At 35.1% G+C, this 26,391-nt stretch overlaps 1 protein-coding gene across 4 annotated transcripts; it reads left to right on the top strand.

The window, feature by feature from the left end:
- Nucleotides 1-3,849: 3,849 nt before the first annotated feature.
- LOC140749554 (proton-coupled zinc antiporter SLC30A2) lies at nucleotides 3,850-26,151 on the top strand. Of its 4 annotated transcripts, none has more exons than XM_073082654.1 (10): nucleotides 3,850-4,247; nucleotides 20,512-20,675; nucleotides 21,085-21,189; nucleotides 21,562-21,682; nucleotides 22,302-22,481; nucleotides 22,947-23,040; nucleotides 23,536-23,694; nucleotides 24,416-24,547; nucleotides 24,966-25,074; nucleotides 25,776-26,151. In XM_073082654.1, exons 1-10 carry the CDS (start codon nucleotides 3,979-3,981, stop codon nucleotides 25,919-25,921), a joined length of 1,479 nt encoding a protein of 492 aa, XP_072938755.1. In that variant the 5' UTR covers nucleotides 3,850-3,978; the 3' UTR covers nucleotides 25,922-26,151. The 4 variants fall into 4 exon arrangements, with proteins under 4 accessions (XP_072938755.1, XP_072938748.1, XP_072938771.1 ...); XM_073082647.1 differs by having other exon boundaries at nucleotides 3,851-4,247; nucleotides 23,533-23,694; XM_073082670.1 differs by lacking the exon at nucleotides 3,850-4,247 and adding an exon at nucleotides 13,551-13,714.
- The last annotated feature ends 240 nt before the right edge of the window (nucleotides 26,152-26,391 follow it).

Here is a 26,391-nt window from a genome sequence, read left to right as displayed (position 1 = left end):
CTTTGGGTACGAGTCCTTAAAAACTAAAGATGCAGTATTAGTTTTTATCAATATCGGCCTCGTAACTCCTTTTAGCATTTTTCGCTAATCCTTATAGATTCGGATTTGGAAAATTCACTCTGGTAAAATATATTTATCCTGTCTTTGTCTTTAACCCTGTTTTTTTCTTACTTAAATAAAAAAAATATGAAAAAATATTTATAACGTGTTTTTTGCTCATATTCTTTCTCCGGAAAAATACATTGGCCCCTTTGACCGGTAGGTTGATTGATATTTACATCAAAGATATTTGTAAATTATGTCAGATATTATTGCCCCTTTGACGTCACATGACATAACACATGTAACAATTATATGATCAACGTTATCATCACATATTTTTGCTGCCTATAATTGTCAGATATTTTTGCTGCGTTCGTGCAGGCATATATTATTGAACTCGTTATCGGGTCACATATTTTTGCTGATCTGCCCATAGTCATATATTTATGCTCGTGACTGTACATGCGAACATGCATTCCATCTGATTTATAGTACCATAGTACCTAATAACTGATACCCACAACCATCTAAAATCAATCCTAAGCAGTTCGATCAGATATGTCACCTTTTTACGTACGTTATTTCTAAACTCTCTATCCATTTATTCGGATCGGACAATTTCTTGTAGGCAGGTATTATTAAAAGTTAAATTTTGTTCGTCAAAATATTAGATTAGTTAATTATAAGAGGCGTTAGAGAAAGAGCGGCTATGTTGGAACGCTTCCTAATACTAATATAGTGCATTAATTGTCTTACTTTCCCCAATGAAATATAAAAAAATGTAGGTGTCATTGCTGCCCCCTACTTGGCCACGATGGGGGCTCTTATAATTTTTACCAAAGATTATAAGAGTTGAGAGGGGTACTTAGCCACGACTTTTTATAGTACAGGACATAGGTATTTTTTGCAAGGGGCAGGCCACTCTAACTCTAACTCAGAACATAAAATTAGTGTTATAAGACAGACATTATACAAAGTTAATAATAGTTTCCTTGCTTCCCCTGAGAATTAACTTGGCAGTTACGTTTTACATAAGTGTCTGCGTTACATTGCCCTTAAAACCAGACAGCAACGTAATTATTTAAATGTTGTTTGTCCATTATTTTTTCCAATTGATGTCACATATCCTCGTCAACTACAAACAAAAAGAGAAGGAAATGGGTTAACAAACAAAAGAGAAATACATTATATTAACCTTATTTGGACTGTTTTGTTTTATTTGTATGATATAGAAGTAGGAAATGAGCAATGAGCATGGACTAAGTGGCTACTGCTATCTATAACCTATATCTATACTAATATTATAAAGAGGAAAACTTTGTTTGTTTGATTGTAATGAATAGGCTCAAAAACTTCTGGACCGATTTAAAAAATTCTTTCACCATTCGAAAGCTACATTATCCACGAGTAACACAGGCTATATTTTATATGAAATATATTTGATAAATAGATTTTGAGGCGGTACAAGGTTTGCCGGGTCAGCTAGTATACTATAAACGTCTAATATTAGGTTTCTGAGATTGACCACTGGTCGTTGTTGCTTCCGAGGAATAATTTTGAATACTTTGGATTTCTTACCAAACCCTGTGAAACTGAAACACAGCAGCGTTTAACACTGCTTTTATTAGGAAGAATGACCTGATGATGACTGCCTACGTGGTGCGGTCTCTGTAACAGTCTGACGCGCAGAGGGTCTCGGATTCGATCCGGGCCTGGCTGTTTGTTTATGTGTGTTTATGTCACCCATGTGTCACGATACAGGGTGAAGAAAGCGTATTTTTTTAAACTCTTTTTACTCGCGATATCAATTTCGGTTTCAATGACCTATGTTTAGTCATCCACAATATCTACCTACAACATAATCCTTAAGAGGGATTAATTATATCAATTTATCCGAATAATACCAGTTTCGAGATTTTATCGCCGCCTAAATAAATAAACACAAAACCACTTGACAATAAGGTAAAATGAAATAAAATAAGTGCAGTGACACCAAATGATAAATAATAAAATAGTCAGAAGATAATAATAAAATAAGTAGGCAGAGTATAGCTATAGAATACCTTTTTCTAATATAAATACACATAAAATATTGTAAAATATAATTTTTACTTTTTTAAGAAAGCAGTGATAACCTAGTGGTTAAGAAACTCGACCTCTCGATCGAGGGGTCAGAGGTTCTAAACCCAGGCACCTCTGATTTTTCAAAGTTATGTGCGTATAGAAATTAATTATCACTATGTCTAAAACGGTGAAGAAAAACATCGTGAGGAAACCTGCATATCTGAGAGACTTATAAAAAAATCAACGGTACCTATGTGAAGTTTACCAAAACGCACTTGGCCAGCGCGGTGGATTATGGCCGAATCCTTCTCATTTTGAGAGGAGGCCCGTGCCCAGCTGGTGGGACAATAATGGGTCGATGATGATAAATTTGTAAAAATTATAACTCACTAAGCTAAATAAAGCCTGTGAGCAGTAAGTATGCAAAAACACACAATATCACGAAACAAAAAAACTAAATACCGTTAGCTAAATAATTAAATATATTAACTCACTCGGAATTGTGTCACTCATTTAGTTAAGTGTTAGGTTAAGAATATGTCTTAGCCTAATCAAATAAACCAAATGAAGTGACGCATACGTATTAGGTGCCTACTGCCTACACATATCGACCCCAGTGAAAATATATAGATACACAACGACCTGCTAATAACTGAGTGGTGGAATATTTCGTTATTTCTACACTATGCAAGTTAAAACAACAATGTCAATGTTATGTTCTGGTTTGGAGATATCACATTCAACTTTAGATAGCAGATAGCGACGGCCTTCACATAAATTTTCATAAACAGCAGTGACAACCTACTAATTACTACCAAACAGACCTTTAGGTAAATAGCCTAACATATAATTAAGATAGTTAATAGGCTGTGTGCCACACAAATTGATTTTGAAGCTACGCACGTCCGTTTGAGGTCAGGTGGTCAGCCTCGGAACACAGTGCTCTCTGGCATGACAATTTCAAAATAGCTATTCCATGATCTGATTTTTATCGACTATCAATGTCCAGCTGTAAAACAAATCGATGATAACTCCTACGACATTGTTTTCATTGATGTATGTAGGTACTCACCCATGTTTGTATTTTGTTAGTCTAGAAGCGTTTATTTCAAATCTGTTTTATCAGATCACTACCTATTTCCGTGTATAAATAAAAAAAAAATATCTTATCCGCAAATCCGCAACTTAATCTTTCCTAAACAATACGTTTTAACAAGAACTCTTATTATAAATCAATACTTAGTGTGTATCCGCATTAACAGTTCGAATAAAGTTATGCAAAACTGAAAAAATAATTACACAATATTACTCACAGGCCTGTGACGAAAGCCGCAATGGCTGGCCATTAATAAATTTATAAGAAGATTATTTAAAAACACAAGGTGGATTAATCTTTTTTTCTTATAATAATTAAGGAAGTCGCACATCGTACTGAAATGACCGTCTCTGATAATGGACTAGTTTCCTTTACTTTTTTATATATTTCAAAATCAGCACTTCCTCTGTTTTTAATACGTCTTATTGAATTGTTTATTGTTTTTTCATTATCGGTGGGCGGTGCTGTATTCTGTAATCATTGCACAATAGCTCCGATTTTACCTTCACCCTCGTTGCGCTTCGACATTGAAATAAACTGTCCAAATTTTTTATTTGTCGTCACGAGCCCGTTACTCGGCTAGGTTTAATATCGGTTACAATCAACCGTTTACAATATAGTAACGTGGTGTCGTGAACTCGGCCGAGTAGCATTGTTTTGTTCGCCGTGCACTCGTTGGCAAAACGTTTGGTTTCTGTCTGCAAACGTCAGTTGCGTCGCGGCGAAGCTGTGATTGACATTTTGTTGACGTATGCGCTGTATTTGTTTGGCGCGAGATGTCATCCAATATAATTAGCGAAAATTATCAAAATGATACGAAGTTGAACGGTTTGAGTGCCGCGTTCGCGGATAAAAGCCTAGCGCCTATAAACGGGAGGTATCGGTCGAAAAGTTTGTCGAGTGATAAGTTAAACAAAACGAATGCGGACCGGGCTGCTATTTTAGAGGATGTTGAAGCTCAGTACGTAACGGAAAAGTCTGAAACTCCTGGCTGTTTAATAAAAAATAAAATAATGGAAGACGGAGCGCAACCGAAACTAAATGGGTAAGTAAATAGATAATTTTCTTCTCGTACACGGTACGTACCCTTCACATTTCGACCTTTTGACAGATTTAGCAATGTTTTCGCTCAAAAGCGACTCGTTAACTTGAGTTAAAAATTAATATTTAAATACTTCAGCAGTGCTTAATAATTTAAAATAATAAATGTGTTAGTGCCGTCCTTTTGGCTGGACCTTAAAATCAAAGTAGTGTGAATCACGTGTACAAAGAAAATAAAATAAAATATTTCGTATTAAATATTTACTTAATGGTTTAAAAAAATATACTGACAATAAAAACGGGTTTCATAAAATAATTTGAGAAATAAAAGCCAGTAAGTCTGTTTTTTAAATGATGTATTCATAAAAATATAGGTTTGTAGGTAGCACCATAAAATGTTTGTGTAAAACATTAGCTAGCTGATAAAATATGACGCTTCATAAAACTCGTATTATCAGGTAGTTTTATTTTGTGTTTACATAAAACTTAGGTAAAGAATGTTCTGTGACTCCTCCGTTTATTATCTTGTTTAGGTAGCAGATTTTTCTTAAATTAATTTCTTTGACATGTGTAATATACAATAGTTTTATAAAATTATTTAAGTTTTTTTTTATATATGAGGGTAGTTAGTAAGAGAACTACAAAATGTGGACAAGTTAACCAGATACCAGGATGTAGTAAGGGAGACAAAGTTTTGAGAGGCGTTCCAGCTTAGTCTTCAGGGGTACTGCACATGTGGCGGCCCTGTGGTATGAATGTAATCCTATGTGGGATTACAGATGTCCATGGGTGGCAGTAGTCACTTACCATCAATTGGAGTGCAGGCTCGTGCCGGGTGCATATTGCAAAAAATAAAACCCACCCACTACTCAGAAACATACTAAAAAGTACTTTATTGAAGTTTGAATTGTATTGTAGATCTTTAATCGCTATAGAAAAATAAAATTTCGATGTGTGCGTGTATTCTCAAAGAACAGTTTTTACTAAAAAGTATATAATTATGTATATGGTCTTATATACAAATAATTAAATTATTTGCCTGTCAATTCGTTTCAGCTAATGTCGAAATGGCTGGACAGGTTTTGACGAGATTTTCACTGTCAGTTAGTTAATGTTATAAGTATCTTTTCAGCAAAGAAATTAGTATTCTTAACTAAAAAAAACAACAATGAAATCTCCAAAGTATTAAAACTTAAACATGGAGAAAATCACAGGGTTCATATAAATTAAAGATATCCATTTGTTGTCAATTTTTTCGTTTAAATTAGTTTACCACAACTATGGTATTGCTAGATTGTCAAATCTCTACATTGTAAACAATTAATTAGCAATAATTGTTTATTTCATTTGTTCAATATGATAATGTGAACTCATTGTGGTGCATTTATTGATAAAATCGATATCTGTTACGCAACTTGCAGTATGTTTTTGTATAGTTTGCCTAATTTATTTACAGTGTCTTCCTATCTTAAACTAAATAACATGTAGGTAAAAACAAAGTAATAATTTATGATTAAATTAATTGATAAACAATATATTGCTTGAATCTATTTGTATTTTCGTCTCATGTGGAAAATTGTGGTTTGTGTATTGTTGAGTACCATTAGCTTAATAGGTATTAAATTGCCTATTGTTAGTGGAAAATAGGCATTTCGAAAAGATAAATAAATCTTTTTTTTATTAAATGAGTTGCATATAGATTTAAATTTAAATAAATCAAATGAGATCAAACTCAAGGAGATTTGTAGGAACCATTGAAGATAATCGACATACTTACAAAAAATCAATAAAAAAAAAACCTATATTCAAGTGAAGCTTTTGCTGCAGTTATAGTTATATTTTTTATACAAGAGTATATGATAAGTTAAAAATCTTGAATAGGATTGGAATCTTAAATTAAATATAGACATCAAACCACACATTTTACATAGTGAAGAGCAGACACAAGCATTAAGAAAACCAGTTGATTTGTGTGTTATTGGTTTAGATGGCAGTTTACCTGATTTCTTGTCCCAGTTTGAGTCAATATAGGTACATGTTTTAGACAAGTGTTTGCGTTTGGTGTTGTTTTTGTTTGCAGATATGTCAGTCAACTGTCACACTTCTAATCAAGGTCTAGGTTTTGTTCTAGGATTCTAGGAAGGGTTAAGTTATCTTTATCAATTAATATATGTAGATAAAAGTGTTGTCAGTCTGTTTGTTTGATGTTATCAAAATGACTTAGGTGGTAGGACCCTTTGAGGTTTCAGTGTAGACTCCAGAGTATAATAATAACTATGACACACTAAAAACAGTTTTAATTGTTGCAGTTTTCTGGTTTCTGGGGCTTCACATAAAAATTGAGTTTTTATTGACTGACAAATTCTTAATGAGACACCTACTTAATGAGTACTTATATCAATTATCTAACAGATAAAAACGATTAGCCATCATGGACATATTGCTTCATAATATGTTTTACAAGTGTTAAGCTCATTAATAGATAAAATCGATCAACAATATTAATAATTAAGTACAAGTAATTACGAATTATATCGGATACTACGAGATATAGAAGGGCTTTGACTGCCTAAGTACTCAATTAAAAATGAAAATACCAGTACATGTCGACTGAATTATGAATGCGGGCGGGTGTTATGAAATATTTATCGCTTGCGTTAGATTAACATTTTTATAACATAGAAGTAACATAACATCACATAACGAACATACAGTCTATCGGATGGTAATGGTACAGGATCCCTAGTATAGTTTTCATCATTTATTACTAACAAGCTGATTTTTCGTGAGTTGCTTCGTTTCGACAAGACGCCCAACATTTTTCCTTACAGCAATGTTGGTAAATGGTAGCTTGATGGGGCAGCAAGGATAAAATATGTTGACCGGACGAATTCTAAAAATTTATTAGTAACCAAATTTTTCTTTGTTAATTATCAAGATAATTATTTAAATAACGTGAAAAAATATTTGTCCTACAAAATATAAGGTTTTTATTAAGGCGTCCCCCCTCTCCAACATGTATCATAAACAAGGTCATGAAAAATAATTACTAACCAGCTGATTTTTTTTTTATTGGCTGTCTACCATTTACATAGTCTACCATGCACATTGTCCTACAAATTGCATGGTATGTCATCTCGGACCTACGCTGAAAAGATGTTAATTCCGCAGGATTATTTTTTTTATTAGTAACTGTAGGACAAAGGTATCACGTGATAGGATAATATAATTTTTATCTAAATAAAACAATGTCCTACAAAAAAAGGGTAACTTTTATTAATCCTACAAGATTTGTAATTTAACTATAATATAATATAAATAAACTATAAAACTGGCGGACTGGAATAACGTACTTCGCAATTTGTAGGACAATGTGGGTAGTAAGCTGTGTAAATGTTAGACAGCTAATAAAAAAAAAATCAGCTGGTTAGTAATTATTTTTCATGACCTTGTTTATGATACATGTTGGAGACGGGGGACGCTTTAAAAAAAACCTTATATTTTGTAGGACAAATATTTTTTCACGTTATTTAGATAATTGTCTCGATAATTAATAAAAAAAAATCGGTTAGTAATATTTTTTTTTGATTCGTCAAATCAACATATTTCATCCCTATTATTTTAGTTATAAACCACAATCGAGAACTTTCGTACGAGAATTTGTTGGGCGTCTCATTGAAACGAAGCTATTCTGGAACACTCAGCTTGATACTAATTATTTTTACATTAAGTATTAGTACTACAACTTTTAAGTGTAGGTCCGAGATGACATACCATGCAATTTGTAGGACAATGTGCATGGTAGACTATGTAAATGGTAGACAGCCAATAAAAAAAAAATCAGCTGGTTAGTAATTATTTTTCATGACCTTGTTTATGATACATGTTGGAGAGGGGGGACGCCTTAATAAAAACCTTATATTTTGTAGGACAAATATTTTTTCACGTTATTTAAATAATTATCTTGATAATTAACAAAGAAAAATTTGGTTACTAATAAATTTTTAGAATTCGTCCGGTCAACATATTTTATCCTTGCTGCCCCATCAAGCTACCATTTACCAACATTGCTGTAAGGAAAAATGTTGGGCGTCTTGTCGAAACGAAGCTACTCACGAAAAATCAGCTTGTTATTAATAAATGATGAAAACTATACTAGGGATCCTGTACTATAAGTGGTTAGCGCTGAAAACATTAGAGTGTGGACAGTGGACAGGTGAACAGTGGCGGACTAAGGTCGTCGGAGGCCCGGAGCGGAAAGTTAAATGGAGGTCCCCAGTGTAAAAAGTTCACTGATACACATTTTATACATTGTTTGATTCTGACGACCTTTTTTTTAACAACTGTGGAGGCGCTCCAGCATCGGAGGCTCGGGGCAGACAGCCCCTTCCCCCCCTTAAACCGCTAGTCACTTGAGGTGAGCCTCAGACCCGCTACCGTTGAAGTTGAGTTCACCTTGTGTAAGTGACTGCTTTACCACACTCTTCAAACCACTGCCGTTATAAAGTAGAAATCGGCGTATCGGTAGTACCACTGGAGTCGAATCACTAAGGATTCTTAGTTACATTTGCTAAGAATTTTACGTAACAAGTTAGTATAGTTGTTATAGGACTAAATTACATAACTGAAATATCGAGTTGACATGTAATTTGATTGACGAGACAAAGTAGGTCATATAGTACATAGAACATACATTTGCAATCAAGAACAAAGTTGCATAGCGCTCGAACTCAACTATAGGATTAATGCACTAGTTAAGAATATTAAATATACAGAAAGCGTTGTACAAATCATTTGTTGCAATTTGAGACGCTTTCCCGATTTCAACAAGGGACAAGGTTAGTAAAAGTTGACGAGTAAAGTCTATCTTGGAATTTATTATGTGTATAACGATTATTTGCTTTCGATTTGACTGGTTTTTTTTTTGTAATTTTGAAATAGCAAGTAAAAATTCAGTCCAGCTGATGGTTATTGGCTAGTGCCGCTCGTGGACATCTGTAATCAACCCCATATAGGATTGGATTTCCACCTAAGGTCGGTCACAGATGCGCCGCTACCCCTGTGGATAAAGTGGGAACGCCTGGAAAAGTACGTCCCACTTACCACCCCCTTCAGAACGGAACACAACAGCTTCTGTTATAGGCAGAAATGGGCATGGCGGTGGTGCCGCCGGAACATGGGTTCTACCTCCTTTTAATCATTGTATATTTTGTAGTGAACATACTATTGAAAGGACAAGCTACAATGGTAATTTTCACCCTAGGTGAACCATGTGTAATCAAATCAAATCATTTTTTAAAATTCAGAATAGGTTATTTACAGAGCACTTTTTGAAAATCAATACATCTACCGCCACTTCACAAGGTATTTCGTTATGGAGAAGAAGCGGCGAAAGAAACTCCATAACACACATCTTTTTAAAAAAAAAATAGTGTTTAAAAAACTACAATGGCTCTTAACCTAGTGGTACATGTGGAGCTGGGGCTACTTCAGACCACACCGTTTTATCGGTCAAATAATCACTCAGCCTATAGTACGTTTTTTTTGTATCAACGTATACTTGATGATAGGTGATACACATAGGCCATGACTACTTGTATGATTTACCGGCGCTGTCTGCATATTTCCTACACTCCACGTACTCTGATATAACGCCAATAATACCGTTCTCAATGCAACTTCCTGGTATGTAATTATCTCACACATGCACCTTGCAGTACAGTCGATGTGAGAGCCATCTGTGGAGTAATAGGTAAATTGTGGCCGTTATTGGATAATTGCGTGTATCATTCTATTCACGCCTTGTTATCTTGGCTGGGGATTATGGAGTTGGAAGCGAGCTCCTTTGTATAGATAAAACATAATAATATTATAGTTACTGTATTTTCATAGCACATACTAGATAAATGAACAAATGACATTGTATGTATTTGTATTTTCCCTACATATTTCAGTATAAAGAGTTAAAAATTCTTTGACTGCATTAAATAATTTTTAATTATGTCAAAGAAGTATAACTTCTTATGGGTATACATACCAATTACCCTTTTTTTATGCATGTTCCTCGATTATTATAGAGAGAGACAGAGAACAATTACCGCAACCGTTAAGCCGCTTTTCGGATTAAAATCTTTATCGACACTAGACTTTTGCTGCGGATAATTGCCAACCCTAGCGAAAGGACTACCATAGTCGGTCAAGGGTAGATAGAAGAAGCTAAGTAAATTTACATTCAAATCTCCGATACGCGCTAAATAGTCAGTATTTGTACTGTTGTACATTAATATAAAACATTATGACATTATAATCTCTGTTGAAGGAAACGATTCATATTTCCTATGTCAACATTGCACCCTTGATTCTTACAAACGTTTTATATGAAATAGGAAAAGAATTTGTCTTTACTAATAATTGCACAATGTAGTTACGCTATGATAAGGTATCTTCTCATTAATAATATATTTTTCGGGAGAGAGGTTACACGTTTTCCGTGTGACGACATTCCTAAAATCTGTCACTATAAAAATCTTGAACCTATTCCACTCTTATTATGTTCTTTTTTTTCTTTCATTATCTACAACAACATTTCCACTAAGCTTAGTTAGGCATTCCAGAAGCAAGAAACTTGAAATCGCATATCTAGGTATTACTCGTAACCATTCGTTATTCGTTCGTATTCGTTTATTTCATTTCAGAGTATCACCGAATATTTAAGTAATAAGTTCGGGTGTAAGCAGTAATCCTTATCAAAATATTTGATTTCATCATCACAATCATTTTATAGTGATAAAATTCGCCCCTTCTTTACGTCCCATATTACCAAACAGACAATCAATTCCGGAACCTACATAACTACTGAATTAATCTACGGAAATAATCTAGCGTATATTATCATTTACTTATATATTATTTATAAACAGTAAATTAAGGTTGAATACTGGGACGTATCGTGAAATCGTGCGATATATTTTAGCCGTATGCCGTATTCGCCCGCGTGCCAAATCGAAACAAACCATTACAAATTCAAACTTGCGGATTGATCATATGGCTTGGTTCGTGTATGTTTGCAAGCGCTGATAGCCAATGAAGATTCGGTTTTCCGTAAGCGTTGGCGAGGCGTCTACAACCTTATGCGTTTGTAGAGATTTGGAGTTTGCGGCAAGTGGCAAGCGTGTGGTTGCACCATGAGGTATATATATCATACAAATAATATTATGATGGTGATAGAACTCTACGATTTTGTCTGCGATGGAATCATCGTCACATCTACTTCTACCCTATAGCAGCAGTGATGCGCTGTTGTTCTTTTTGGGTATGATAGTGAGGATTAATTAACCCAGTTGTGACCAATTTAGATGGAACTCATACTCTAAATTAGTTACAAATATCCATCGATGGCAGTGCACTTAATGTCAGCTGTTTGTTTGTTACTTTTATAAGTTTGAGACACATTACAACCTTATTTGTATTAGTTGGCTCGTTCCTAGCAACAAAGATGTAGATACCGTTCGCATTATTCAACTCATGTTAGGTCGTAATAAATATTCAATTGACGGGCAATGAAGGTTTCAATGACCATTTACTGTTTAACATCAAGTAGTTACTTCGATATGCTTGTTTGTTACGCTGATTCACAGGCGCTAGAGATATACATAATTCTAAATGTTGGAGAAGTTACACTTCTTTAACCGCTTTATGGGTAAAATACTTACGAAAAAGAGATTGAAGTTTTAATCTCGGTACTCTAGCACACGAACAACAACAAAATGTCATTGTGGGTAAGCAGTATAGTTTATTGATAATATACTTAGTTATGAAAATAAATTTTATTTTTAGGCACGCTAAATATGTACCTATGACTTACAAATGTTAAAAATGTCAAATTTATATAACACGCTAAAAACGAACTATTGCTTTTTTTATGGCTTAGGTAAGCTAAGTCTCAGTTTTTCTATAATTCTTTAAGTACTATCTATATTTAATCAATTAAAAACGTCAGTGAATATCAAATTTAGTTTTTATTTGCGTTATATTACGGTCTAATGTCGACCAATGCGATTACGACTAGTATTATTTAATGGGCATGTGCCAGGTGAACTACAAGCTCGTACTCACAAGATTAGTAACGCCATAAAAGCGTATGAAATTGAAGTGATTGAGACAAATTAATATGTAATTTATTTAACAACTCATTGTTTATAAATTACAATTATTTTAATTGCCGGTAATAAATATTATATGAAAGTGCAAATATGATATTTGGCTAACGGCACTATTAGCTAAAATATTTAAGTATTACGAGTATAACATAGCTCTTTGTAGACTTTACAACAATCTACTACAGGACTACGTCTGTCTATGAAAAATGTGGCTAATAAAATACTGTCATAGAGTGTTAAGGGATTACCGTCCGTTTTTTGATAATCAATCTATGTAATATTTTGCTAACCAAAATTGAAATTTAACTATTTCTGCGTATTAGATATTGTCAAATTTCTATATCAATAGATTGATTTTTTGTTAACAACAGACATAATTTTCATATTTATTTAAATCTAAATACTAACATTGCTTTGAGAGTACTCGATGTGACCTTAACAAAAATATTAAAACGATCCAATTAAGCGAATAGATTAATTCGAATTTAATGTTTATTTAATTATTAGTTGATTAGTAACAAATCTAGCACAGTAGGTATATTATATTCGATAATTTTGTTTGTCAATTACTTTCTCGTTATGTTGAAATGATATCATTGTTTGCTTATGTTGGGAGGTTAAATTTGAGAAGCGTGTGCTTATTCGACAGTTTCAAAGAAACCTGACGATCTGCCACATAAACATTTTACGCTTAGTGGTCGATGTTGAAATAAGTACGTTTTTACTTACGAGAGTTAAATTTTTTCACTTAACAATAGATTTTTAAATATTTGACATATCAACCTAAATTAAAAGCATTCATTGAGCTTTGAGCTTCTCAAAATAAAATGCTCATGGTTATTTGTTCATCGATAATAGCCGAAAATTTACCACTTTTATTAATTAAAAGGGAGGGAGGTAAGGGGGAGGTGTACATGGGAATGGAACGGAAGAAGTGCGTCATAAACAGTTACTTATAATATAGGGATATTTTTTCTAATAAAGCTAACCGTATCTACCACGAGTGGCCCTAATAGCTCCCCTGTTTATCAACCGGAGTCGCATTATTTGCGCATCTTATCAACGAATTGTGTGAAGTTAAGGAGCGCCCGACTGACGATAGGCAATGAATGTGTTAGATAACGCGTGTACGATGGAATCGATTAGTACGCGTCGCGTGATGCACTCGGCTAATTGAATTTTCGAGCGGTTTTCATTATTGACCTCCTTATGGGAGTATGGGAGTGAGCGCCTGAACTGTGCCATTTGGAATCTGCAACTGTTATTGTTTGTGTGTTGTCAGTATGACTGAAGATACGAAGCCGTTGCTGCTGTAAGTCTTATATTGTAATTAGTTGACGCGTCTTATCAGTACATCACAGTTGCATACATCTTTGATGTCTAGATCTGTAATGAACAGAATAATAGTTGTATTAGTAATTATTATTTATATTATCGCTACGCTTTGATCTCTGATGCCATCCAGGTTGGTACCTGGCCACGTGGTCAGATCAAACTTCACTTTGACTACGAAGTGCACGCCATATCCACTAAACATGCAATAGTACAAGGTATCTATGCGTAAACCATTGGTTTCCTGTCTTGATATATGAAATTACATATTTGTTGAGGTCAAATTTTAAATGACGCGTCCTAAACTTATACGCCACATCAAAATTTTTATGGATGCTAATATACACAGACCTTTACAGAAAAGAAATCTTAATTCATAATTTTGGAATCTACCTGGCCAGGGGTTAAATCCTGACCGCACCGTCAGACCGGTATGAGGACGCGCCACGCGGGTCAACACAAACATGACACTATATAGTAATTTAGGGTTACATGCAAAGCATAATGTATGTAACAATGTATGCTTACAGTTATTGCGTATCAAGTAACATGGGTCACATAACTAAACGACAGTTGGTTAATACATGTAATTCAAGTGACATTCTTAACTACGGATGCGATTGTGAAATATCTAATTAGCATTGTTTAAATTAGTTGGGAGATGACTGGTACTACCGAAATTCTCGCCGCTTGTGTAAATCTTATAGAGTTAAGCAACTTGAACGTAGTTGGGTGTTGGATGGGTTGGGATTGGCTTTACACACGTGTTTTGGAGAGCATTTCTTTTTACGTATTTTAGTCTTGATTGTTGTTTTGTCTATGGTAATCGTATTTCACAAGGGCTGTAATGAAAAAGCAAATAAGCACGAAGTCCACTTAATTTTATTTGAACTCTGACACCCTTGGACGTTTGTAAGGTCACACCTAAAGGATGATTTGGATTGTCGATGCTCATAAGTGGACTTTGTTCCCCGCTTAATAATCGTCCCACTTATTAGTCTGTTTGCGAAACATTAGTACACATTAAATTCAACCGATTTCTCAAAGGAAAGAGGCTGATTCACAAGTACCTATTCACAAGTTTCTGCTTGTATCTATGTTGTACATAACACAACTAAATCGTTAATTGTTACTAAAACACATGCTCACTGATATTTCCTTTACTTGGGTTGGGTTGGTGGCCTGCTCCTTTGCTACTCCAATTTCATTCAATAAATGTGGACTTACCAATAATGTGTATATTTAATTTGATTTGGTACAATTATACTATGTGATATCATTAGACTCCCAACACCGCACTGAGACTTGGTTTATCTACGAGTTTTTTCTTGGCGAACATTTTTATGGAACCATTTGACTTTAATTGGCCATATTACACATACTTGTATCTTACAGCCCACACCAATAAGTAATACAATAGGTTTGTTATATTGTATATTATGTATAATAAGGGCGTTTTTAGATGATTATTGTACGATTTTCGATTGTACGATAATTTTTTCATACAGAAATTGCTTGACGCTTGACTTTTTGTAGGAGATACGTAGCAAACAAGCATTAAGTTCACCTGATGCAATCAAACTCAAATAAGATTAGAGACCTACCTGAGGTCGGTCACAGAACCCTATCCTTTTTTTTTGTACACGAGGGGGAAACCTTCAAAAAGGTACCCGATGCCGTGGGAGAGACACAAGGTTATGTGGGACTCTTACCGCACTAAAACCCCCCGGTGGCCGTCCTCAGCGCTGCGTAGAGGACTCCGGGATCTCCAAAGCAACGCAACCGGAGTCCTCTTAGCGCATTGCCCCGTCGGGCTCCGCCCAGGTCGCTCACCGCACCGTCTGGTGCGTACGACGGTATGCGACCACACATACCGCCTCCCTTCCCGGGGCCGTTGGCCGGGCAATTCGAGCTCCCACTCTTGCCACTCACGACCCCAGAAGCCCCCTTTTAGTCGCCTCTTACGTCAGGCAGGAAATACCGTAGCCCTATTCTTGTCCCGGAATTACAGGGATAAGAACCCTATCCCTGAGGACTAAGATTGAACGCCTTACCACACTATCTTACGTCTGTCGACTTACCCTCGGCAGAATGAAAGCCTTAAATGATAATCTCAAATAGCGTACAAGCCTGATAGTTTTTAAAAGAATTTATAACATCTTATTTTGACTTTTAAGCATGCAAATGTTCAATTGTGATTGCGACACGGTTTTGTAATGCACCTTGGTATTGGTAATATAGCAATGCAAACACAACGACACTTTGTACGACAACAGTGGTGCTGTCGTGCGGTAGTAGCCCTCAACCATTTACTTTGAAAGCGCCCTAACAGTGTAATTAATGCGACGACGATTTGCTAATATGAAATTTCATAATCAATACTTGTAATCAATTGATTTGTCACACACTCCATACAATGGATTGTTTATCGGCTTTGAATTTGTTTATCATAAGTTTTGGTTATGCAAACGTTCCTATTACTGTAGCTGAGTGTAGCGGGATTATAAATTGCAATTATGTTGTTAGTTACTCTTATTATGTAGCCAAATCATAGGAGACTGATTGTACACTTCAATTGTGATATTAGTATCGTTTTTATGGGTGATTCTGATATTCGGACGTCGAGGTGAGTTTATTCGGACCAGTTTGAGAATTTCAGTGATTTTTAATGTAATGAATATAGTAAATAGGTTTGAAGATTATCTGAAGGTAGTCAAAGATCATCTGTATTTAGATAACCCTAAATTAGATTAGTTCTCGTGAGGCTTTGCTGTTCAATCAATCCATCAAATCAATCTATATCTAACGGCAAACAGGTATTTTAAGGGTATACAATTTTTGTATGTTTATATTAATACAACAATGTACATATATTATGTATTGCATTACGATTGTTAAAAATTTCGGGTTTTGTCATTTTTAATCCGATTGGAAGATTTAATAAAAGTTCAATAAACCTTTCTACTCTATCTGATACAAATGATGTGTTTATGTTAACGTATTTTTAATCTAAATCTGATAGGGTATCATTGCCCGAAAGCCCCCATTAAATTTATCGAAAATTACTTATCAAGCACTTGTAATACGCACCGAATTGTTGATTAAGTGCTTCGAGTGTGTCACAAGTGATTTTTTTGCACTATCTGCTTGTTTGGTGTGTCAATCAATCTTAATAACATGATCAGACTTATCACCGCAATCTATCTAATTTTACCTGCCGAAAATCAAAATTGGACAATGTGTGGTATGAAGAAAATGTCAAATGGCGGTCTTTGGAAGTTAAAACATTAGATAAATGAAAGAGGACCGCTCTGCGATCACTATTTAGGGCGATTTAAGGTTTCGGTTTTCAAGATCCGAACAGAGAGAATTTTGTATACAACACCGTATATAGATGCACAGTGAAATTGAATGATGCTTGAAATGGGACCACACCAGACTTATTAGTCATCAAATGATTGCATACATATATTGTCGAAATATTATTTGTTATAGTACGTATAAAACTGCTAGTCCGCTCTCAATATAGAAATGAATGGTGTCGCCATAGCTAATTGTATGACTACATCTGCTCGCAACAACTTCAGAGCGGACTAGAAGTTTAGCACGGACTATACCCGTTTAATATTCAGTTCCTTTTATTAATTTAAAGATCACTAACTTCTATGAATCTTTACTTAACGAGTGATTAAATTGCATGTAACTAGATTTTAGTGTCGCGTACAATAAAATATAGGTACTTATTTTTATGTCAAGGAGCCATTTTATTCGAAGTCTACATTCTCCGGCACTAAAATAGTCGTTAAATTTCGAAACATTTATTCTTGTCAAGCATGTCAGTAACTATTCAGTGGTATTAATATAAACGGTAAACTTTATTTAAAACTGAATTTATGTGATAGGTTATAGATTCTTCAAAAGATATTCTATAATGAATTTGCGTCTACGTTTATAAAACAATGATCATAGTGATCGTCAAGTGGAACACACTTGTAAAACGCTAGAAAGGATATTTTTCTAATCACGTGGGTTTGTGCCGCTAGCTGCGTGTGCGTATTAAACAATATGTTGCAAGTGACACACAACGTGCAGGCGCGACAGGAAAAGTCCTCATATAAGTCATCCGCACCACCGGAGAGTCCGGAGACTGTAGTGTCAGGCCGCTATACCTGATACACGTGTTTATGCGTGGTAGTTTGTTGACTTTCAAAAAGTATTCTATATGAATCAATTTTGAATAAATGAGATTTGAATTTGAATTTGATGGATTCCACCTTCACACGAATTAACTCCCTGTCGTCTAATCGCGACCAATATGTATGAAATAATGATGCATGTTACACGCATGCAGGAATAATAGTGCGTGAGTAGAAATGACCCTAAAATGTCATTGAAATTGAAATAAGACGTTTCCTAACAAAATAATATCACTTAACGTTAGACTGAATTACTAGAGTAAATATAAGCGTAGTGTAGCGTGCAAACAATTCGTGTCGAGTCCTACCGGAAATTGGCATAGGATCCGCTGATGTTTGTCAACTAGATATTTGTACATGAGGCAGAAGGTTGGAACTAATATTTGAAATAACGTTTACTTCAGTAAGTATTCACGTATTTACTTTAGTAGTTGTTGAATTGTAAGTTTAGTAATATGTAGATTGTATCCAAATACCTAGTAACCTCAAAAGATGCTCAGAAATCGTTGTAATAATTTTTAATACCTGATAAATGCCAATAGATTTGAACTTTGACCGAATCTCGGAAGTGTCGTAGGCTTAGCAGATTTTGTATGCTAAATGTCCATTTGCACAAATTTATCGATAAATAACTAATGTTTTGGTTTAAAACTAATTATGAGAAAACTTTTTAAATTTTTTTCAGTGCTATTTTATTTAATTTTAAAAGTCAATGTTACATGACATCTTACCGCCTTGAAATACCTACGTTTTATTGTAATTATATACTTACAAATACAATTTTCCATACGACTTACTCCGATGAGATAAAACAAAACGCAAAAACTCATTGCATCATAGATAGGTAACCTTACCGCCATGGCCGATACAAAACATCTTAAATGTGGATTAAGTAAAAAAAATATGAAATAACTTTTTACGAAGAGCCCGGTCAAGTGTAATAGGGTTGCTTCCATCGAGAAATGGGCTGTTATGCTTCAATAGGCAATGGTAATAGTGGACGATAGTCGAAGATAAAAAAGGAGTAGTCATGATAATTTCGGTAGCAAATGTATGTAGACTGGCTGATGTTTATTTTTTTATGATGTTGATGATAATGGAAATTGCAAATTTACAGGCAATATTAAAATTGTCACCTCGTATGTATCAGCCGCCGTCATACTTTTCCACAAACAAAAATTGCTTCACGTTAGAAATGGATGTCATGGTGGTAGGTCCCTGCTCAAACTATAGTAAATTTGGTAGAACCCTTTGCGGTTCGACTCTGGCGGCACCACCGCCACACCTATTTCTACCTAATAACAACAGTGTTAGGCGCTGCTGTGTTCCGGTTTGAAGGGTGTGGTAAGGGAGACAGACTTTTCGGAGGCGTTCCAGCTTAGTCCTCAGGGGTAGCGGCGCATCTGTGGCTGACCTCAGGTAGGAATATCTAATCCTATCTGGGGTTGATTACAAATGTCTATGGGCGGCAGTAGCCACTTGCCATCAGGTGGACTGCATGCTCGTCTGCTACTCCTATATTATAAAAAAAAAAAAAAAAATATTGGTCCTGAGACCTTGTAAATAATATAAGAATAGGTAATCAAGGTAAAATCAAGGCGAAATATGGTCACCGCACATGACCATACAGATGATCTATTGTAGATTATTCTTAGATTATTATTAGAGAAGACAAGCCCAATAGTGGGTTATACGATCGATACGATCTTTCAATCAGAAAAGTGTGTGATGTAAACAACAAACAACAAAGGTACAATAGATTACTTTAACAACAATAAACAAGTAACCGTCGCTTGTATGTAACGATTTGTAATAACGATCATTATTATCATTATGTTGTTAGGTGGTCACTTTTCTGTGCTCATTGCAATACCAACGTGAATCGTGATGTATCTATCCACCTCTATTTTTATTAGAATTATAGCGAATATTGTGTTTATTGGAGCAGATTGTCCTGAGTTCAGTTTATATTTTTCTATTTTAAGTCAAATTGATTGCATTCATAGTTCTACAATTTTCTTTTAATTATTTTTCAACATTTGGAAGTCTTTTAATAGAATAGAATACTGTTGAAATTTAAATTTAATCAAAGAGATTAGTTCTTTATTTTATAAAACAAATTCAGGCTTACTCCGACTAAGTAGATGTCTTTTAGGTAAGAATATAGGCTTGTTTGCTTCAGCAGGTATCTGAACCAGGAGTCATATATCAAGTATTTTATTCCAAGTAGATTCTTTTCAGAAATCTTTTTGAACGCCATTAACTTGCTACTACTTTGAGGCTACTAATTTGGCCCATTCCTGGTAGTTCAAGTGATTAGTTGAACTAGTTGGACTTTTTTGTCCGACTAGTTGAACCCATAAAGGTATTTACATGCAGTTGATCTACTGGAAACAAAAAAAAGTCTCATTTATTTATTGTTAATTAGAACGATACATTAATCACTTACACTAATTAACATGTCAAATTCAATGTCATTATACAGGAGACTCATGCGTCTAATAGGTGGCTAAGAAAATATATTAAAGTATATATGGATGTATAATTGTATATTAAGTTACATAATATGACGTTGTTCCAGGTTCAAAGATGGCAAGGCGACGTACGGCACGGAGAGCCCGGCGCGGGGTCGGCGCGTCATATTCTGCGTGCACGGGAACCCGTCCACGGGGTGCTGTGCTGTCATCGAGACCACGGCGGACGGGGACGACGCCGGGCGGAACGGCAGTATCAGTGAGGCTGAGAGTGAGTAGCCTTCGTTAGACCAATACCCTTAGTATGAGTTTTTACGTTTTGCTCGAAAACCGTCACTGTTTACGGTGACCATTTTCGAGCTAACGTAAAAACGCATACTCTTCATGGTTTGACTCCAGAGACACGAACGCGAGATTATCATAGAATGTTAAGTGGTCAAGAATGTTAAGTGGTCACTAGAGATTCACTACAACGTCTTTCAACACCTTCATCTATTAAAGTCTTAAGATTTTCGTCTCGTTGCAAGAAAAAATTAAGAGCATAAGACGAAGGTTACTCCTCAGACAAAGCATAGAATAGATATTTGGTGACTACATCTATCTAATTCTCAATATATATTTTTTTTAATTTTCTTAGATACTAGTTGATATTTCTCTAATTTTGTCGCTTAAATTTCCAGGGCATTGTCACAGATCAAGAAACGAAGAAATAGACAAGCGAGCACGAAGAAAACTCATAATTGCTAGTATTTTATGTGTTATATTCATGATAGGAGAAATTGTCGGTAAGCATAGAAATTATATTTGAATAAGTAAATATTATAAAGTTTTAAGCATACTAGTCTTAGAGTAAGAGTAGGTAATTAAACTAAAAAAAGCTTCCTTGAAATATAGTTAGTAATTATGTCAGTCAGTATTATTACACGCAAACATATAGAAAAACCGAGATGAATTAAAAAATCTTTATAATTAACGTTATACTAGGCCAACTTTTTATCGGTTATTCAGCCCCTAAGATGATCCTTTTAAAAATCCTTTTGCAATTTTATGGTTCTAAATTAATCAGCTACAGATGTACATTGTCTGTAGGGATTTTAAATAGATAGATGATCTTATAACTGGTTCCAGGTATAGATAATGTTAAATTCTGTTTCCAGGTGGTTACATATCAAACAGTTTAGCGATAGCGACGGACGCGGCGCATCTCCTCACAGACTTCGCCAGTTTCATGATATCACTCTTCTCACTATGGGTCGCCAGTAGACCCGCTACAAGGAGGTAGGACAGTAACCAAATTTAAAAAGTATTATATTCGATTGAATATTAGTCATACCAAGATCCATTTGGCCATCTCCCTAAGTGGCAAAAAGTGCTCGGTCATTCCTGGGTACTATTTTCATTATAACACATTAATAGTAAGTGTCGAAGACTTTGTATGCTCATATTATTAATTGTATTATATTAGTTATTGTTTAGGAAACACAATATTTAGTACATACAATAGCTTTCACATAGACTTAACAAAAATTACCAAAGTGGCCAATAATATGTGATAATAATATCGCATTTTCTTGGATGAAACCGTAAAACCGTGTTCATTCAAGTGGTTATCATCGTACTATTGTGTACGTTCGGGAGATACTATGTAAGCGTCGAGTTGCGAGGATACTTTATCCGGGCTTTTTAGATGGTCAGTAGTGTATATTTGTCACTTTTTATGACATGTTTTTTTAATGATGCAGTATGGTAAAGGAGCGTCAGTGAAATTGTAGATAATATTTTAGGAATTTTTGCTTACACATGTTCGGGGCTTCTGTACCCCGGAAGCCCCGTATCATTGATACGTCTCTATGGCTACGTCTCTGTAGCTGGTCTTTGTCTCTCTCCCTTCAATTAGGATGCCGTTCGGTTGGTACCGCGCGGAGGTGATAGGCGCGCTGACGTCAGTGCTGCTGATCTGGGTGGTGACGGGCGTGCTGGTGTACATGGCGGTGCAGCGAGTCATCTACAAGGAGTTCGAGATCGACGCCACGGTCATGCTCATCACGTCCGCTGTGGGCGTTCTTGTTAATCTCATGTGAGTATGATGATCATTTTAGGAAATAATATAAAGGGTGATTTTGTCTAGTGTAAGTGGACGGCGAAATCTGAAACTATAAAGATTAGTGAAAATTCTAAAAGGAGTCACGTGATTGATTCTGACGAAAATTAAAATTTCAATAACATAAATCTAAATCTAACCGGGAATAGAACGTCTTCATTTTGAATAAAAAAATATATCCTATAATTTTTTCACAAAACACGACACGCCTACAAAGATGAAATTCTGGCAAGCAATGTAGACATGATAAATGAGAGAATGAAAACCCATTTTTAGGAAAATATCATGTTGTACCCTGCATCCGATTTCTTATTTTGCAATGTAACTTACCAATTTACCATATTTTTACAGCACTCTAATTTCAATAAGTTTTACACATTTGTTAATTTCATGAACGTGTATTAATGAATGTTAAGTTAATGTTAAACGATATGTTTCCAGCATGGGTCTGACGCTCCACCAGCACGGCCACAGCCACGGCGGCGGCGGCCATGGCCATAGTCATGGTGGCAGCAACCCTGTTCTAAACAATAAGGTAACCTACTTGCTATGATTATTCATTCAATATTATCTTTGAAGACGTTCGATTTTTTATTATTTATTTGCGACAGGCATATTTTTAAAACTCGTTATTTGTAATATACCTACGCTTATTTTAGGTAGGAGGCGACTGTTTGAGGACCTTTGTTTTATATAGAGTTGGTTACAGATGTGTAAGATAAGTGACTACTTAAAAACAGTTATACTACTGTCTTAAGACAGACGCCAGTCCACAAGTGAAGAGTTGTAAAAACACTTTTCATACTCACAGCCCACACTAGGCTTCGCTGTGTCCTGTACCATGGATACACACAAAGACAAATACACAAAAACACCCAGACCCGGCACAGATACTCAAATTCATCATTCAGATGTCTATCTGGCCGAGGAACGGACGCGGAACCCTTTTCACGTCATACATGGTGATCGCTCAGTCGTCAAATTGTACATTTCAAGTGTAAATTTGAAACCAAATATCGTTGTACAGCAGAAAGAACGCGCGGATTCGGACGCGGAGAGCGCATCATCCCAGACGCACGCGCACTCGCACGCGGAGAACATTAACGTGCGCGCCGCCTTCATACACGTGCTCGGAGACTTCCTGCAGAGCTTCGGCGTGCTCGTCGCCGCCATCGTCATATACTTCCAGGTGAGGATACAACAATTATTCGGTCAAGTAATTTGTAGATGAAACAATCAATAATATATTTATCAATTATTCAATAAATTGCATCACCCAGCCAATCAAAAATCAATCAATTATATCATTCAGTCAATCAACTTCTATAATTTGCAATCAATAATTCATTAAATTCTACCACTGAGCCAATGTACTAATTCAATCAACTAATTTATTTTTTAATCAATAATTCAATAAATGTTATCAATCAATCAATTAACTAATATATCTTTCAATCCATAACTCAACTAAACACTGAATCAAGCATCAATCTGTCTACCAATTATATTGTTTGAATACATAATTATCACTCAATTAATCTCTTAATCATTCAAAAGATTACTCAATTAATAGATCAGTCAATCATTCTACGATCAACGATCAATCAAGTAATACGTTTATATGTTGCACTGTATTTATTTAGCGCACTTGATTTTCATATTTGCGCCTTTTGGTAAGTCCTTTGTTTAACCACATTTGTCTATGGAAGAAGCCATCTTCTAAAATCTATAAAATGTTCTTGTTTCTTACAAAAATTTCCAAAATGCTATTTAGTTTTGTTCTAGTATAATAACACTTAAATAAGTGTCTATCAGATCACATTTATATTTCGCTAATGTTATTGATTGTTGAGTAAAGTATCATGCATATGTTCATATATTATTTACTAAAATAAATTAATAATCCGTAGCCCGAGTGGAACCTGGTGGATCCGATCTGCACGTTCCTATTCTCGATCCTGGTGCTGATCACCACCTTCAACATCATCAAGGACACACTTTTGGTGCTCATGGAGGGCTCGCCACGAGGCCTCGACTTCCAGGTGCGTTACATATACCGTGTACCAAAACCTACATGAAGACTCTTAACCTCTTAACACTGTATTTTAATGTAAGGTAACGTAACATAAATGTGGTTTTGTTACTAGAATCTGATATGGTCGATAGTATACAATAAGTAGTACTAAGACTTTATTCTAAGGAGGACTAACTATGTGTGATAAAAACAAAAAGGCTAACTAAGAACTGACAAACTATATTAAACATACTTTATCAAGATTGATCAGAAAAAAAAAAGATATTTGTTTAGCTTTACCGTCAATTGTCTTAAAATTCTGATGTCCTTAAAGAATAAATTATTTGTATTAACTGTTCTTATCTGAAAAGCTTTCGTCTTTTTGTTTTATATTGGTCTAATTAAAAGGAAATATGTATTTTTTATTAACAAATGTATATTTTTAGGATGTGGCGAATACGTTCCTGTCGCTGCCGGGCGTGGTGCGCATCCACAACCTGCGCATGTGGGCGCTCTCGCTCGACAAGACCGCGCTCTCCGCGCACCTCGCCATACGTAAGACACATTACTTATTATGACGAACTAACTTCCGACGTATTCCCGAGGATATGGGGCGATTCAAGAAAGGTACAGAAATGTAAGTTCTGTAAACTTGGTGATGTATTGGAGAATAACGACATGGTGCAAATATCCATTGGCGATGGTGACTGTTTTCCATTAGGTAATCGGTAGATTTAACAAAAAAAATATATACGCCTTAAAGCCGATCTCAGATACTACTTGGGGACCATTTATTAAATATAAGGGTAATAATAATATAAGGGTCCCAAGAGGAAGATAGTTTGGGAAAATCTCTACATACCCTTACTTTAGGCAAAGGTAATATTTTCTAAGTCCATATTTTATTAAATTCGCGTGACTAAGTAGTTTGGCAGGAAGCACATTTAAGCTTATAAGGTAAAAAAAAACCTATTTAACAAAATTTATTGTTTTGAATAACGAAATGAAATAGGGGATGGGGTTTCAAAAATCAAAATACTACTACTATTTTTAGGAAAGGAAAAGTCAAAAAATGCTAAAATCATCATTACGTAATTAATGAATGGGCCCTCATCAGTCAATTTTATAATAAAGGCTTATAAGTAAAGTTGAGTGTAATGGTCTTACCAAACGGTGCAAATAGATTAAAATAGTCTCTCAAATGCCTATTTTTACTACTACAAGTAGTTCAAAACACTTCCATATAATAATTGCAGGTAGCGGCGTAAGTCCCCAGAAGGTTCTAGAGGAGGCGACCCGGCTGGTCCACGAGAAGTACAACTTCTTCGAGATGACACTCCAGATCGAGGAGTTTAGCGATGGCATGGAAGACTGCAGCCAGTGTAAGATGCCCCAGACATAAGTCGCGTTTACTGTAGCTCACCTGTTCATGTTAGTCTGGTCAATAATGTCATTGAAAGTCGGAAATTATAGAGAAGTGCAAAAAAAGTGTGGAAGTGTAACTCCTGTAGTGTTAGTTTAAACTTAAAGTCTGAGGAAAGTGTGCTCAAAATGATGTAGTGTGAAAGTATTACTGCCAAAGGTGTAATGTCACTTTAAGCAAAGTTAAAAACGTTATTTTAAGTATTCAATTATGTATATGAATAATAAATTACATGTTAGCCCGTGTAAGATTCTTTGAAGATTGGTTAAAAACTAATAATTTAACTTATTAAAAGACACAAATCTTTTAAAAGGACTTGCGGGTTCATAGTAGACATATGTAGTAGGCAGATAAATACAGTGTCATAAATCATCAAATTTCGAAACGGAGTTACACTTTGGTTATATTTTGAACATTTAAAAAAATCTACTATCTCTTTCTAAAGTAAA

This window comes from Epargyreus clarus, unplaced genomic scaffold (genome assembly GCF_041222505.1).
Source record: "Epargyreus clarus isolate Ecla_fem2 unplaced genomic scaffold, WU_Ecla_fem_2.2 ptg000003l, whole genome shotgun sequence".
NCBI classification, from domain to species: Eukaryota; Metazoa; Arthropoda; class Insecta; order Lepidoptera; family Hesperiidae; genus Epargyreus; species Epargyreus clarus.
Note: the sequence above shows the minus strand (reverse complement) of the source record. Positions and strands in the feature narration are given on the sequence as shown.